This window comes from Denticeps clupeoides, chromosome 9 (assembly GCF_900700375.1).
Source record: "Denticeps clupeoides chromosome 9, fDenClu1.1, whole genome shotgun sequence".
Lineage (NCBI taxonomy): Eukaryota > Metazoa > Chordata > Actinopteri > Clupeiformes > Denticipitidae > Denticeps > Denticeps clupeoides.
Genome location: NC_041715.1, coordinates 1,417,082 through 1,433,622, shown reverse-complemented (window position 1 = coordinate 1,433,622; position 16,541 = coordinate 1,417,082). Strand labels below are relative to the sequence as shown.

Below are 16,541 nucleotides of genomic sequence, written 5' to 3'. Positions count from 1 at the left end.
AGAGACTTTGACTAGTGTTCGGGAGGTCCCCAGGGTCTGCTAGGCCCTTACTCTTTTGGGAGGTCCCCAGGGTCCATGGAGATCTGCAAGGAGCTCTTTTGGGGATCTCATTTGTGTGTCGTGTTGCTTTGTGTGATAGACCCTTTGTTGTTAGCCTGTGTTAGCCTGTTAGCTTTGTGTGCCCTTTTCGTTAACTTTTGTGCGTGTTTGAGTTGTCCCCGCTGGACCGTCCCTTCCTTTAGGCTGTACTGATGTACACTTTCTCTTGTGTGTTGTTATATTTCTTGTCCTTGGGTAGTACGATTGAGGGGACAGACTTGGTTATTGGTGACTCCGCCCACACCCCCATGTCACGTCTACAAGATGTATTTAAGGACGCCTCGTACACACAGACACGCCCTAGTGCTCACTAGAGGTGTGAACCTTCACTGGCCGCACGATTTGATTCGATTACGGTTATCAATGCACTGATATCGATGCATCACGATACATCCCATAAATGTTCTACATTGTCACATTATGCTACAAGAGTTCAGGTCTCGTACAGCTGTGTGGAGGCTTTGGTTTGCTACATTGAGCAGCGTTCAGTCCACGCTCAACTTGTAACGGTCGTATATACTGGTAGTTCTCCTTTAAATGAACACGCCACTATGCTGTGGGCGGAGTTAGTCGTCTGCCGCGGTCCTGATGCAGATCGAGTCTCCACCAAGGAGAGGAACCGAGCAGACTGGTCCAAGCTCCTGTGGTCCCTTTATTATTTCATTTTGTATTACATGAAAGCAGTAACGTTTTGTACGTGTAATGTTCCCGTCTCGTGTACCAGTGGTTACCAACATTTACCCGGGCGTGGCAGGACTGAGGTGGCTGAGACATGTCCACCCATCCTTACTGCCTGTGGTCTCCCAGTTAGGAGGTTGGAGATCCACTGACAGAGAGATGATCTGAGTCCCAGGTGCTCCAGCTTGGTGGTGAATGAGGAAGGGATTATCGTGTTAAATGCTGAACTGTAGTGGATGAAAAGCATTTTAACATCATTTCCCTTCCGAGTGTTCATATTACAATTAGAAAGAGAATTGTACATATTATAGAAATACACATTCACATTTTTTGTACTAATTTAAAATGCTTTCTTCTAATTCTGACAACTGTTATGTTTACAGTAAAGCAGTTTCAACATTTAAGGACAAAATGTCTCGGCTTTTGCAGTCATTAATCTAAACTCTCTTTGACAAAAAAAGATCACTGAAAATGTTGTCCATCCTTTAAAACGTGTTTAGAACAAGTGTTACCAACTTTTCAGAATAAAATGGTCATTGGTTTGCATTATTATTTATTCAGAAGGTTGCCGGTTCGAATCCCGAGCCGCCAAGGTGGCACTGAGCAAAGCACCGTCCCCACTCACTGCTCCCCACTGCTCACTCAGGGTGATGGTTAAAAATGTGTCATTGTGTCACCATGTGCTGTGCCTCATAAGGACAATCATTTCACTTTCACTTCATAGAAGTGATTATATGCAACTAATTCCCACGTTGCATTCAGTTCCTCTCAGTTCCAATATCTGGTCTGTTAAGACATAACCTGCAGTGAAAATCCCTACACTCATGAGATCATGGGACATCATGGGACAAAGTGCAACTATTCCCATTCAGAAATGGAGGTTGGTTGGAAAGGAATGAGCCCTGCAAATCTTGCTATTCTACTTGTGCTTCTGATTCTGCCTTGTTTTTTGGTGTTGCCAATGTTTGTGTTTAATTCGGTTTAATAAAAATCCTTATTTTTATTATTTCACAAAAAGTGAATCTAAGGAATATGAGGGGTCGTTTAGGAAATATCAAGACTTTTGTTACACAAACACATTCACATATGAAACTGAAAAGCATGCATTTATACTACTGAAAACTCGCACACACACATATGAAATATTCACACAGATACATGTGAAAAGGTCTCTTATGTGACATAAGAGGTGTGGGTGGTAGTAGTCTAGAGGGTAACACACTCGCCTATGAACCAGAAGATCTACTGATTGTAACTACTGATTGTAAGTCGCTCTGTATAAGGGCGTCTGATAAATGCTGTAAATGTAAATGTAAGATCCAGGTTCAAACCCCACTTACTACCATCGTGTCCCTGAGCAAGACACTTAACCCTGAGTGTCTCCAGGGGGGGACTGTCCCTGTAACTAATGATTGTAAGTAGCTCTGGATAAGGGCGTCCGGTAAATACTGTAAATGTAACAAACAAAAATAAAATGGTGTGTTAAACGCCCATCTAGCTTTAGTAAAGCTTTTCACATGTTCGTGTGAGTGAAAACTTTTCAATATATCCCAAAGTCATGGGGATATCCCAGTTCACTATATCCGGAAGGCATTTGACTAGGGCTGCAACTAACGATTATTTTAATAATCGATTAATCTGTCGTTTTTTTTTTTATTAATCGTAGAATCGGATAAAAAAAAAACTAAACAAGAAAAGCATTCATTTCCAACCCTTTATTCAAAAACAGAACCAAAATCTTTAGAAAGTGCACAAACATGTTGCTCCTTGAGCTGTTATAATAATAATAAAATAAAATAAAAATGGACTAACACAAAAAACATACACATGTGTGCTTTACATCTGCCAAATATACTTTTTTTTTTTTTTTTTAAATAAAGTGCCACCTGAGCTGCCAGAACGATAAATAATTTATAAAAAAATAAAGAACAATACAAATCAGAAAATGTAAGAGGATTTGGTTGAATGTCAGAACTTGTTCTCTACACTACACGGCAGACGCACACACTCGCAGACGCACACACTCACAAACTCTCACACTGACACACACACACACACACACACACTGCAAAAAATGCTTTTCTAACTTAGTAGTTTTGTCCTGATTTCAGTCCAAATCTCTAAAAAATCTTAAATCAAGATACATTTACTAGACACATGAAATAGCATAAGAATTGATGTCTTGTTTTCTGATAAAACATCTCAAAATTAAGTGATTGTTTGTTTAAAACAAGCAAAATTATCTGCCAATGGGGTAAGAAAACTAATCTTAATGAGATATAATCTCAAACAGAAGTTTTAAGCATCACTTCATTTTCTCATGCCATTTTTCTTGTCTAGTCATCTTGATTTAAGATTTTTTAGATATTTGGACTGGAAACGAGACAAAATTACTAGGTAAGAAAAAGCTTTTTTTCCCGTGTAGCTATTAATGACAACAGATTGAAAAAAGAATGGTCCAAAAAAGACTAGTGAATAAAAACACGTCTTTAGTCTTTTAATGCAAAGTAACTATAGCACCCCTGCTTTACTACTGTTATTAACGCGCTAACGCTAACTTGTCATTCTTGTCAAGCTGGATGACGGGTAAACATTTACATTTACAGCATTTATCAGACGCTCTTATCCAGAGCGACTTACAATCAGTAGTTACAGGGACAGTCCCCCTGGAGCAACTTAGGGTTAAGTGTCTTGCTCAGGGACACAATAGGCGAGTCGTCCACACGGAGACGCAGAGAACAGTCCGAACGCTGTTCCATCCCCCCTCCACACCTGTAGGTGGCGCTGTAAGTCCCCGTCTAGTTCTCCTCCGCGGCGAGTTAAACACCAGCACCAGGGTTCCTCACTTCAAAACGGAACTAAAGTAGGATTCTGTAGCGACTTACCCTGCTGCTGAACTCCCTTCTTCCTCCTCAAACACTCCACCATGTATCTGTCCTCTACCTCAGCTCGTTTTTTTTTTTTTTTTTTTTTTTTTTTTGCGCCGCGCTGTCTATGACGCGGCAAATTCAGCTAGCATCTGTGCGCGAGAGAGACCGAGTGTGTTCACTCCACTCCGCGCTCAAATAAAGTTTTTTTTTTAATAATCAAACATCTCCCCGTCGCGCGACACAACGCATCGATTAGGAAATTCGTTGCCAACTCTTAGTAATCGATTTTTATCGATTCAATCGATTCGTTGTTGCAGCCCTACATTTGACTATATCCGGAAGGCGGTTCTGTGGATTCTAGTGTGGCGACCCGATTCAAAGCGGTAGTGGTATTTTGTGCATGCGCAGTCCAAACTGTCACATTTCACTGTGTGCACCGTGTGCTGTGCTGCTGTGTATCACACTGACATTCACTTCACTTTATATGGGCCTTTAACACAGTTTAAGTTTAATTTTTGTTTGTTACATAAGAGTATCCTGTATCTGTGTCATGTTTCATATGTGTGTGTTTCATATGTGTTTGTCAAAAGTCTGAAATATTTCCTAAACGGCCCCTCATAGAAAACTGCTACACATACTTGTTGAATAATGAAGAATTATTAATTTAATATTGTAGGATGTGTTTTGTAAATTAGTTGTTAAAGACGACGAATACCTGTGAGATGCCTATATGTTGAGTCTTCACCTGGTTTGTGCAGTGCTACCTCAGGCCACTAGGTGTCAGTAGAGCTATGACGACAGAGGAAAAATTAAGATGTAACGTGAGTCACTCTGTCTTAATAAAAAAAAGAATAACACATACAATATGACCGAAGATATAAAGGTTCTTTATTTTAAAAAAAGAAAACAAGACAATTAATACATTTTGAATATAGTGGAAAGACAAACAAATAAATATAAAATTAATACATAAGCAGGGTAAGCAGTTACCTGGTGACAGCTAGTGAAAGTGACGTGATTGTCATTGTAAAACACTGCAGCACAGCACACTGTGACACGGTGAAACGTGTCCTCTGTATTTATCCGTCACCCTTGGTGACAGTGGGCACCATGACAGGCGCCCGGGGAGCAGTGTGTGGACGGGACCTTCATCAAGGGGGCCTCAGTGGCACCTTGTCGTCTTCCTTAAACACTAGGCCACCACTGCCCACTGCCCCCCAGCTACAGTATGTTTTATACATGTGTGTGTGTTTGTGTGTGTGTCTTTAGGAGAACTGTGGTCATATATATAAATTATTCCATCTTGGGGGGAATAATTTGGGGGAGGGAAGCGCAGAGGCGGGACATACTGGGGACAAGGATTTATTCACAAACAAAACCAGGCTTGGTGGCCGTAAACAGAGCAAATAGGGAAAAACACAAACTTGCCCGCAGGCGTGTGGCGATTGCCAGAATTCAAAATACACACATACATAAACTACCAGGTTCACACCAGAGTTCACCAAATAGTTCACGGAAATGCCGTCCCTGCAAAGGGGCGGAGTCAGAGGCTTTTAACAGCTGTCAGAATTGACCCCAGCTGGCAACCTCACCTGGAGCCGATCCTGACAGTACTACAGTACCCTGGACTTTTATTCGCTGTTCGTGAGATGGTCCAAGAGTCCCTGGGATTTAGTCCTGCAGGCTTACAGTCCCTAACAAAAGTCTTGTCCCTTTCGTACAAATTGATCTCAAGTGCCGCTGAAATATATTTCTAATCAAGATTTTTTTTTTTTTACAAGAAATGGCTCATTTTATTACAAAACAGCTTTTGTAATAAAGTTTCAGTGCAAAACGAAACTGTCAAAAAGTTTTCTTATATTCAGATCTTGGTAAAGCTCATTGAGTCCATTTTTGCAAAGACATAAGTCTTGTCGCCATATGAGCTTCACTTGTGACTAATAATGGATCAATTACACTTCTCAGGTGTATAAAAAGAACCCCAGAACCCCACTAGACCTTCACATCAACTGCAACTAGACCTCTGCAAATATGCCTCAGATTCACCCTGAGACTAAAGTGTTCATTATAAAGAGGCTGAAGACCAGATCCACTGCTGATGTGTCAGACAGCTTCAATGTGTCTCAGCGTCAAGCACAGAGGATAAAAAAAAGATTTGAAGAGACTGGGGACGTTTTTGACAAGCCCAGGTCAGGCAGACCCCGCAAGACAACTGCTCGAGAGGACCGTTTGTTGGCTCGAAAATCTAACGCCAGCCCATTTTCCACAGCAGCAGAGCTCCACGATACCTGGTCACCTGTGTCAACCAGAACAGTTTGTAGGATTCTGTCTCCAAATGGCCTTCATGGTGGAATCAGTGCCCAGAAGCCTCCACTAAACAAAAGACCATTGAAAAACCGTTTAACAGTCATTTGCATTTAATGTTCTTTGAATCCAGTTTACTGTTTTTTACGCCATCTAGTGGGGAATTACAGACGGAACAATTATTATTGGTTAAGGTTCCGGCCGACCCTTTTTTATATATGCACCCATGCCGTCTTCACACACGTTGTTGCAGATTGGCACTACTGAAGAAAGGAGAAATAAAAGGTTAAAAGACAGAGGAAATAAGAAAAGTAATGTTGAGAGGAAACTACAGCCATAAGAAATTATTTAGCCTCTCATGGATGTCAGCTCACGAGGTTTGTTGCCTTAAATATTTTATTTGTGATTAATGCATCGTTTCAAATGTATGAGAAAAGGTGCAAGAACTTGTGTTAACGCAAGGTTTTCCTTGGTTTTCTTTGTGAGCAGATCTCACGGGTTGTTAAGACCAGAATAAACCCCGTTTTTGGCCTCCGTCATTCCGTGAGGGTGCTACAGTGAGAACTCCTGCTCTGCACGGGGGAGGAGAAGACGGTGCCCACAACAAACGGCAGCATCGTCGTCATCTGGAAGAGTAGCGGCAGCAGAATCATCGGACACGGTGTTGTACAGCTTCTAGGCTGCAAAAATCAAGGTGCCCTCCAAAATTAGTGTTGTGTCAGTCAAGGGACTTAAAAGAATAGTTTTCATAAAAAGGGAGGAATTAATAAGCCTGTTCATTCCTAAAAGGAAATAAGGACTGGAATATTTTTCACCTTTATGGACCTTTCTGCTGCTGTTAAGTGACTGATGCTTATAAGGTTTCATTGTTGATGTTTATGATGATAAGCCACATATTGTGTTTACCGTGAGCGTTAGTGATATTCATACACAATATAATTGTTTTGGTTAAGGTGACTGGTAGTCAGGGCTTTAAGTTTAGATCCTTCTTTGTAAAAGAAAAAAAAACAGCTTCCTACTTTACAGAGTTAAATTTGCATTAAACATAAAGTAATATTAATAAAAACAAAATGGCAGAGTTTGAGACTAATTCAAAGACCAGCATGGGAAGCAAAGAACAACTTCCTGCAGATGAGCAACTCCAGGGAGCTGAAGCCACAGCTGATGGCATGTCTACTACCTCACAGAAAGGAAAAGGGCCACGAACTACACGATGAGCACGCAAAGAAGGCTGCATATTGTTTCAGTGTGCGCTATGAGAAGTGGAAAGCGGTCACTAAGGATGCCAAAGGAGCTATAAATGATGAATGTCCATCAAGAATACATCTCTGAAGTCATGAAGGCTTTCAAGGAGGTGAACGCTGCTTATGTTGAGCTAAGACGAATTGACTCTCCAGGTAATGAAACAAGACGGAAGATGTATACGTGTGAACCTGTGACAAAGACAATCACTGAAGGTGCAGTAAGGGGCCTAAGCAAGGCAAAGGGTCAAAGGGATGAAGAACAGTGGACGAAGACTGAGTCAGTAGTCTCAGACAGGACAAGTGTTAAGTCAAATTACACAAGGCTTTCTACTTGTTCAAAGGTGCTCTCTAGACAATCTAGCAGGCACTCAGACGCTCTGGATAAGGGCGTCTGCCAAATGCCGTAAATGTAAATGTATGTAAATGTAAAAGCATTTTAACATAATTTCCCTTCCGAGTGTCCAGGTGGGTGAGTGCTGTGTGGAGGAGATGGGAGATGGTATTTACTGTACAGCGGTTTGGATGGTAGGCAAACTGTAGTGGGTCGAGTGTGTCCGGTAATGAAGAAATGATGAAGTCTCTGACCAGCCGTTCAAAGACCTTCATCACTACTGAGGTGAGGGCTACAGGACAGTAGTCGTTGAGGGAGGCAGGATGGGGTCTCTTCGGGACCGGAACAATTATGGATTCCTTGAAACATGTGGGGATCACCGACTGAGATAAAGAGAGGTTGAATATTTCTGTGAATACAGGTGCTAGTTTGGTGCTAGCTTATGACAATTATGACAATTTGACTTTTTAAGATGATTTAACATTAGAACGAGTTCCTCTAGCCTGTCTATAGTACTGCAGTGGCTAGAAATGGTGATAGGTGTAAAGAGTGCTTCGGTCATCTGCGGAGAGATCAGATGGTCGTATCTGGAATTTCTCCCCTTATGAGGTCATAAGGAGAAAGGTTACCCACGCCCTTTCCCACACGTCCCCTAAAAAGTCCTTCCACTGACCATCATGCCTTGAAAATGTGCAAAGAATTGCAGTTGTTTGATGATGGGATGTAAAAATTAGCAAAAATTTTAAGTTCAACCATGTGAGACTCTGAAGAACCATTGGGTTAATACATTTTTCTGGAAAAATAGCGACACAACTTCCTGTTCGTGGCAAACAGGAAGTGTTGATGATGTAATTTCCTCTCAACATCTATAGGCTGCTCTCCTCCTCGTCCCGCCTCTCTCCTCTTCATTTGCATTTAAAGCAACAGACACAGAAATGTCGCGTCCTGGGAAATCTCATTGTGAGACTGTTTAAAGTGGCTGTAATTTCGGAAAAAGACTTCACATACAGTATTTGGGGACACTGAGACTGATATAAAAGAAAAAGTTTAATAATAGGTGACCTGTCACTGAATAATGGACATTGGTTCCACATGATTCATATGATTTAGGCTGTCCTAATTCCTTCACATTATTTCAAACCGAACATATTAAAATAGTTCCGCTGCATTTGATTGTAAGTTTCTCTGTATAAGGGCGTCTGATAAAAGCTATAAATGTAAACTGTTTATGTCGGTTCCGGTGTGACTGGGACCAGAATCTGTCTGTGACACATCGAGCTGAATTCCTGTCCAGTCCAGTCCAGGTATCCAGTCCACAAATTCATTCATTTTCTATCTACTGCTCATAACTCATATTTTTGGGCTGCATGTTCTTTTTATACAAACAGAAGCTCCCAGCCAATCAGTGAACATGAACAATACTGACCAATCACAAGCTTTATAGAACAAAGCTCCTCCCTCTGTTCGCTTTACCAGAAGAAGGAAGTGAAGACGATCCTGCCGTTCAGGTATTTTATTCAACATTTGTAAACTCCATGTTATGTTACAGTACAAACTAATATTCTGTAAACTGGAAGTAAGCTGCAGTGCTGCAGATTTTGATCGTGAGGATTATAGATGGAATAAAATGAGTTACAGTCAAGATTCTTCTCAACAGGGAAAGTAAAAGTTAAACCAGCAGGTCTGGTCTTTGGAAAAGAAAATGGCTTCAAAATCTTTCTCAGAAGAGGATCTCTCCTGTCCTGTGTGCTGTGAAATCTTCAAGGATCCTCTCATCCTGTCCTGTAGCCACAGCATCTGTAAAGTTTGTCTGCAGAAGTTCTGGGAGAGTAAAGGATCTCGAGAATGTCCAGTCTGTAGGAGAAGCAGCTCAAAAGAACTTCCTCCTGTTAATCTTGCTTTAAAGAACCTGTGTGAGTCCTTCTCAGTAGAAAAGATCCAGAGATCTTCAGCAGGATCTGAGGTTCTCTGTAGTCAACACGGTGAGAAACTGAAACTCTTCTGTCTGGAGGATCAGCAGCTTGTGTGTTTTGTGTGTCGGGATTCAGCCAAACACAGAAACCACAGATTCCAGCCTGTAGATGAAGCAGCAGTGGAATTTAAGGTATCATCAAAAAATTATACAGTTATGGTCGGTATAATCAGTCAAACTTTTGTCTTCATCAACCTGTTTAAATATATGATCATTTTTTAATATTATTTTTTAAAATATAATAATTTTTTTCTAGCAACACACTTTTAAAACAAACCCAATACTGAGCTGAAGGTTTCAGGTCTGTTACATGATGAATCTTCCTGATTTAATTTTCAGGAGAATCTGAAGATGAAACTGAAGCCCCTACAGGAGACGCTGAAGATCTTTAAAGACGTTAAACTTACCTGGAATCAAACAGCAGAGAAGATTCAAGTAAAATAATAAAATACAACATTACAAACACTGAATATAAATAATACTGTACAGCTACAATTTAGCAATAAGAACAAAGACTGTAAACAGAATATTAACAATATCAACGTTAATCACACACAGATCCAGACCCAACACACAGAGAGGAGGATTAAGGAGGAGTTTCAGAAGCTTCACCAGTTTCTACACGATGAAGAAGCAGCCAGGATAGCAGCACTGAGGGAGGAAGAGGAGCAGAAGAGTCAGATGATGACGGAGAAGATGGAGAAGATGGAGAAGATGAGTAGAGAGATATCATCTCTTTCAGACACAGTCAGAGCCATAGAAGAGGAGATGGGAGCTGAAGACGTCTCATTCCTGCAGGTACCAAGACTGTTCTTGCTCTACCAGGATTTTTATAGATTTTATTAATAATAACTGGCATATTCCTGTTTCTCAGAACTACAGAACCACCATTACAAGGTAACTGACAGGCTTCTCTATCATCTCTGTGGTTCTGAACCCAAACCCACAGCAGCTCTGACTCCTGAATGTTATTCCAGAACCCAGTGCAGACTGGAGCATCCAGAGAGGCTTTCAGGAGCCCTGATCCATGTGGAGAAACACCTGGAGAACCTGAAGTTCACAGTCTGGGAGAAGATGCAGGAGATTATTCACAGTGAGTCAATAATGAATTTGTGAGGATAGCATAGAAACTGCAGCAAAGTTTACAGTCTGAGAAAGATGCTGGAGATTGTTTACTATAGTGAGTTATCATAAACAGAAACATGTATTAATAAATAACAATATTTGTGTTTATTCAGTCATATCAATCCTAACTTCTGAATATAAAATATCAGACCTGCATCTTCTCTACAAAACCTCATGTGTGTGTTTTTCTCTCTTCAGCTCCTGTGACTCTGAATCCCATCACTGCTCACCCACGACTCGTCCTGTCTGAAGATCTGACCAGTGTGAGATTCAGTGATGAGAGACAGAAGCTTCCTGATAATCCAGAGAGATTTGATCTGTATGCAGCTGTTCTGGGATCTGAGGGCTTCAACTCAGGGACTCACTGCTGGGATGTTGATGTCGGGGGAAATAAATGCTGGGCACTGGGTGTCATGACAGAATCTGCAGAGAGGAAGGGAGCAGTTTACAGGAGGAGTGGAATCTGGTTTATGGGTTATTATGCTGGTAAATATAGAGCAGGTTCTACACCGAATCCAGCGACTCTCCTCAATGTTAACAGGAAGCTGCAGAAGATCAGAGTGACGCTGGACTGGGACGGAGGAAAGTTGTTGTTCTCTGATGCTGTTAATAACACACATCTACACACTCACACACACACTTTCACTGAGAGAGTCTTTCCTTTCTTTTCTACTGCCTGTGAACTCTCTCCCCTGAGGATCTTACCAGTGAAGGTTCATGTATCAGTAGAATATCAGAGCTGAAGATGATGCTGCATCAGTTTCTGGGTTTTAAACATCACAGAAACGAGTCCCAGAGTCTGATGCTTGTTTCTCTCATTTTTTCCACAATTAATTGTCAGTCTATAAAACTCATATTTGGGTGTTTTTTATGATGATGATGATGATGATGATAATGATGATGGTATTAGGGTTGAATAGGAGCTGATCCTCACACACACATTTACATTTACAGCATTTACCAAATGCCCAGTAGTGACAAATCAGTAGTGACAGGGACAGTCCCCCCCTGGAGACACTCAGGGTTAAGTGTCTTGCTCAGAAGAAATATTCTGGCATGTTCATATTTAGTGGCCGGGTTTGTATTTTAAAATCGTGTTTTTATCTAAATAACTAGGCTTGAATATGGTAGAATATCGTATTGTAAATTCTCACTGTTTGACCCTGAGAGGCGTCATTTCCAAAGCAGTAGATGTTCCCAGAAGGATCCAGTCCAGTCCAGTTTTCCACAGTTTTGTGTTATAAATGTTTTATTTTTCATGGCTGCCACTGATCATTAAGGGTGATGGGCTCAATTCAGAGGACACATTTCTTTGTGACACCATTTGCTGTGCTGCTTTGTATCACAATGACAAAATAAAACACTTTCTCTTGTGTGTTGTTACGTTTCTTGTCCTTGGGTAGTACGATTGAGGGGACGGACTTGGTTATTGGTGACTCCGCCCACACCACCATGTATTTAAGGACACCTCTTACACACAGACACGCCCTAGTCCTCACTAGAGGTGTGAACCTTCACTGGCCGCACAATTTGATTCGATTACGGTTATCAATGCCCTGATATCGATGCATCACGATACATCCCATAAATGTTCTACATTGTCACATTATGCTACAAGAGTTCAGGTCTCGTACAGCTGTGTGGAGGCTTTGGTTTGCTACATTGAGCAGCGTTCAGTCCACGCTCAACTTGTAGCGGTCGTATATACTGGTAGTTCTCCTTTAAATGAACACGCCACTATGCTGTGGGCGGAGTTAGTCATCTGCCGCGGTCCTGATGCAGATCGAGTCTCCACCAAGGAGAAGAACCGAGCAGACTGGTCCAAGCTCCTGTGGTCCCTTTATTATTTCATTTTGTATTACATGAAAGCAGTAACGTTTTGTACGTGTAATGTTCCCGTCTCGTGTACCAGTGGATACCAACATTTACCCGGGCGTGGCAGGACTGAGGTGGCTGAGACGTGTCCACCCATCCTTACTGCCTGTGGTCTCCCAGTTAGGAGGTTGGAGATCCACTGACAGAGAGATGATCTGAGTCCCAGGTGCTCCAGCTTGGTGGTGAGTGTGGAAGGGATTATCGTGTTAAATGCTGAACTGTAGTGGATGAAAAGCATTTTAACATCATTTCCCTTCCGAGTGTCCAGGTGGGTGAGTGCTGTGTGGAGGAGATGGGAGATGGAAGATGGTGCGTTGGTGATGTTTTTAGATAGAGAACCGCGGTAGTAGTATTAATAATATACTTTATGTCAAAAATGATTGATGGCATATCTGTATGAGGAAAAAGCGCGTGATTTATGACCATCTACATTCTCCCCTTCTCCACTGGACACAGGACACTGTGTGCGTAATTTATGGCCTCCTAGCCTTTTTCCCCTTCTGCCTTCTCCATCGGACCCCAGCGCGTAATTTATGACCTCCTTCTTTCCTTCCCCCTTCGGACATCTGTTATGTAAGACAAAGTATGCTCCCGCGATGTCCATTCTTACATAAACACTTAGACAGGTTTTAAAAACAGATGTCTTACCACTTGTTTACAAACTATGGCTGTTGTGGGGGTGTTATAAGCCAGCATACCATTACCTCTTTCTCGCAAACACTGAATCACGTGTGACCTTACAAATCTCACACACCCTTAGAACGTTCTTTTAAAACAGAAACCTTATTTAAATGATATATGTTTTAAAAAACTGATTCTGGTTAAAGAAAAACTATTTGTCTTCAAACAAAAGTTAATTTCATACCCCTACTGCTAAAATAAATGAAACCGTTTTATGATTTCCCTGACCCACACACACACACACACACACAGAGACCCTAGCACATCCTCCAACAATCTTTAACACCTAACGTACCATTTGTTTACAACGAGAGTCATCTGGTTCCACCATTCTCGCAAACACCGAATCACGTGTGACCTTACAAATATCACACACCCTTAGAACTTTCTTTTAAAACAGAAACCTTATTTTTAAGTGTATGGTTTTACTCAACTACTGTTTCAGTGTTTAACACGTTTAAACACAATACTTACACAAACTTATTTTAAAAATACAAACGCATACTCTATTCATATACTGACTGAATATGGTAGAACCCCATTTTGTATGTAGGAAGCATCACAGCACCTTCTGGCCCCACTCTATCGCTCTCTCCCATGTGTCGCATTACAGATGTCATATACACTTAGACTAACTTTTAAAACAGATTTCTTATCACTTGTTTACAACTATGGCCATTGCTGATGGCTTATGACCCCATTTCTCCCAACGACATCCCTTGTTTCTAGTTTCTAGTTAAAGAAAAACCTATTTTGCCTTCAAACAATGTTAATTTCATACCCCTACTGTTAAAATAAATGAAACCGTTTTATGATTTCCCTGACCCACACACACACACACACACAGACCCTAGCACATCCTCCAACAATCTTTAACACCTAACGTACCATTTGTTTACAACGAGAGTCATCTGGTTCCACCATTCTCGCAAACACCGAATCACGTGTGACCTTACAAATATCGCACACCCTTAGAACTTTCTTTTAAAACAGAAACCTTATTTAAATGATATATGTTTTAAAAACTGTTTCTAGTTAAAGAAAAACTATTTTGCTTTCAAACAAAAGTTAATTTCATACCCCTTCTGCTAAAATAAATGAAACCGTTTTATGATTTCCCTGACCCACACACACACACACACACACACACAGACCCTAGCACATCCTCCAACAATCTTTAACACCTAACGTACCATATGTTTTACAACGAGAGTCATCTGGTTCCACCATTCACGCAAACGCTGAATCAACGTGTGACCTTTACAAATATCACACACCCTTAGAACTTTCTTTTAAAACAGAAACCTTATTTAAATGATATATGTTTTAAAACTGTTTCTAGTTAAAGAAAAACTATTTTGCCTTCAAACAATGTTAATTTCATACCCCTACTGCTAAAATAAATGAAACCGTTTTATGATTTCCCTGACCCACACACACACACACACAGACCCTAGCACATCCTCCAACAATCTTTAACACCTAACGTACCATTTGTTTACAACGAGAGTCATCTGGTTCCACCATTCTCGCAAACACTGAACCACGTGTGACCTTACAAATCTCACACACACGCACACACACACACACGCACACACTCACACACACACACATACACACACACACACACACACACACACACACACACACAGAGGCCTATATAACAAGAGAGGCCCTTGAGGTCTTCATTCAACTGGTCGACATCACAAGGATCATCACCGACTATGGACTCTCAGTAAGTTTTTCATAACACATAAACTATAAGTCTTGTTACAACGTATGTGTGTGTTTATTTATTTATTTGTTAATAGGTGTAACTTTTCTGTAGAATCACTCGAAGGACCATCAAACCTGGCGTGTTTTGAAACACTGGGGTTCGAAAGTCTATGGACCGATGGTTTTGGTGCGGGTGATTCTGAACCACAAATTTCATACCAAGGTAATTGTAAAAACCACAGATCCTACTAATAATAATATCACTACATAGTTGTGAGTGTGTGTTTTTGACCGTGTATGCATTCTAATAGCAGAACATTATCCAAATTCCAACGTTGTAACCGCGGATGTTGGATGCTCTGCCGACAGTTTAGGTAATATATTTATGACTATCTAATACGGTTTTATGAATTTTTCATCATATGGTTGTGATTGTAATATCTCTCGTTCTGTACAGCAACCATCAGACAACTAGTGGACACCATTCCTAAGCCAGGCGTTGATAATACAGGGGTCGACAAGCCGTCAGGTCGGAAGGCTACACGCAAACTCAAGCACCTAGCTCCCGTGGTGGATCTGTGCGTGGAAAAGTCACAAAAACATATGGTGAAAAAGCCGCAAGGTGTGTATTACATATGTTTTAACACAATTTATTATTATTTTAATAAAATATTGACAATCAGGTTTGATAAAACTATCAGGAAAGAAGACGAATACGGATTTCAAGCACCCGGAAAAGCCAGAAGGTATGTATTTACATGGGTTTTAACGCAATCGTTATTTTAATAAAATATTAATTTTAACATCGTGTGATTTTGTTACAGGTAGAATCCCCGTAAACGTTGATCTCGACTTTGTCACCGATTGGACCAACACGGATTACAAAGCGTGGGATGCGGTAGATTTTACCAGATCAGACATCGCCACGCAAACAGAACCAAAGCACATCGACCCACAGAGGTACCGGCGGTTTTCTAATCATTCTGAATGCTGTATGTGCCATAAACAGGTATTAGATAACATTGTTAAGGTGTATGACTTGCAAGAAAAGTTGATTAGGACTGTAGGGATTATAGCCAAAGCTGTAGAACATACATCAGATCTGAAGCGTGTCGATTGGTCATCGTTATCAGCGGTTTTGTTGCGTTTAAGTGGCATTTCACGTGTGTAAGGGGTGTTTTAAACCTTGTTGTCATCCATAATGGAGCCGTCTAAACGTCAATGTATTGGTGGTGATGCAGTGGACGATTTTAATAAAACACTACACGATATGTTAAACATCGAGACATGGGGGGAAATTGAGATGTTTAATAATGTTTTACATCAAATTCAAAATGGTTGTGGTGCTGAATCTGATCCAGTATCCTTAGAAGCATTGTCTATAAGGGGTGGTGTGATAGACGGTTACCATGTTACACCTAAACCACGGTTCAATGGGGTGGTACTGCGTCGTGATATTAATTTCAGATCCGTTTCGAGCAGCGACATAACATCATATATTTCACACATCCACGATGTATTCAAAGATATCGTAAAATTCTCACACACACTGGCCGGACAGAGCGGTGTTTTCGATGTCACACTGAGTGGCGATACCCTGCTTTCAGATGTTAATGCGATCCTTTCACCCGCGAATAACCATTCGT

The 16,541-nt window shown here is 41.0% G+C and overlaps 1 protein-coding gene and 1 long non-coding RNA gene across 2 annotated transcripts; both read left to right on the top strand.

The window, feature by feature from the left end:
* Positions 1-8,988: 8,988 nt before the first annotated feature.
* Positions 8,989-11,931, top strand: LOC114797410 (zinc-binding protein A33-like). Its single transcript, XM_028992363.1, has 7 exons — positions 8,989-9,034; positions 9,184-9,630; positions 9,838-9,933; positions 10,057-10,296; positions 10,373-10,395; positions 10,476-10,591; positions 10,822-11,931. The coding sequence occupies exons 2-7, from the start codon at positions 9,229-9,231 to the stop codon at positions 11,364-11,366; spliced, it is 1,422 nt and encodes a 473-aa protein (XP_028848196.1). The 5' UTR covers positions 8,989-9,034; positions 9,184-9,228; the 3' UTR covers positions 11,367-11,931.
* Positions 11,932-14,956: 3,025 nt separating this feature from the next.
* Positions 14,957-15,380, top strand: LOC114797474 (uncharacterized). Its single transcript, XR_003750869.1, has 3 exons — positions 14,957-15,118; positions 15,210-15,269; positions 15,353-15,380. It is a non-coding gene; the product is annotated as an uncharacterized LOC114797474 (long non-coding RNA).
* Positions 15,381-16,541: the final 1,161 nt, after the last annotated feature.

Coding starts and splice junctions, on each gene's coding strand:
- LOC114797410 (XM_028992363.1), top strand. CDS start 9,229: ATGGCTTCAAAATCTTTCTCAGAAGAGGATCTCTCCTGTCCTGTGTGC. Junction 9,934..10,056: donor AAACAGCAGAGAAGATTCAA/GTAAAATAATAA, acceptor AATCACACACAG/ATCCAGACCCAACACACAGA. Junction 10,396..10,475: donor TACAGAACCACCATTACAAG/GTAACTGACAGG, acceptor ATGTTATTCCAG/AACCCAGTGCAGACTGGAGC.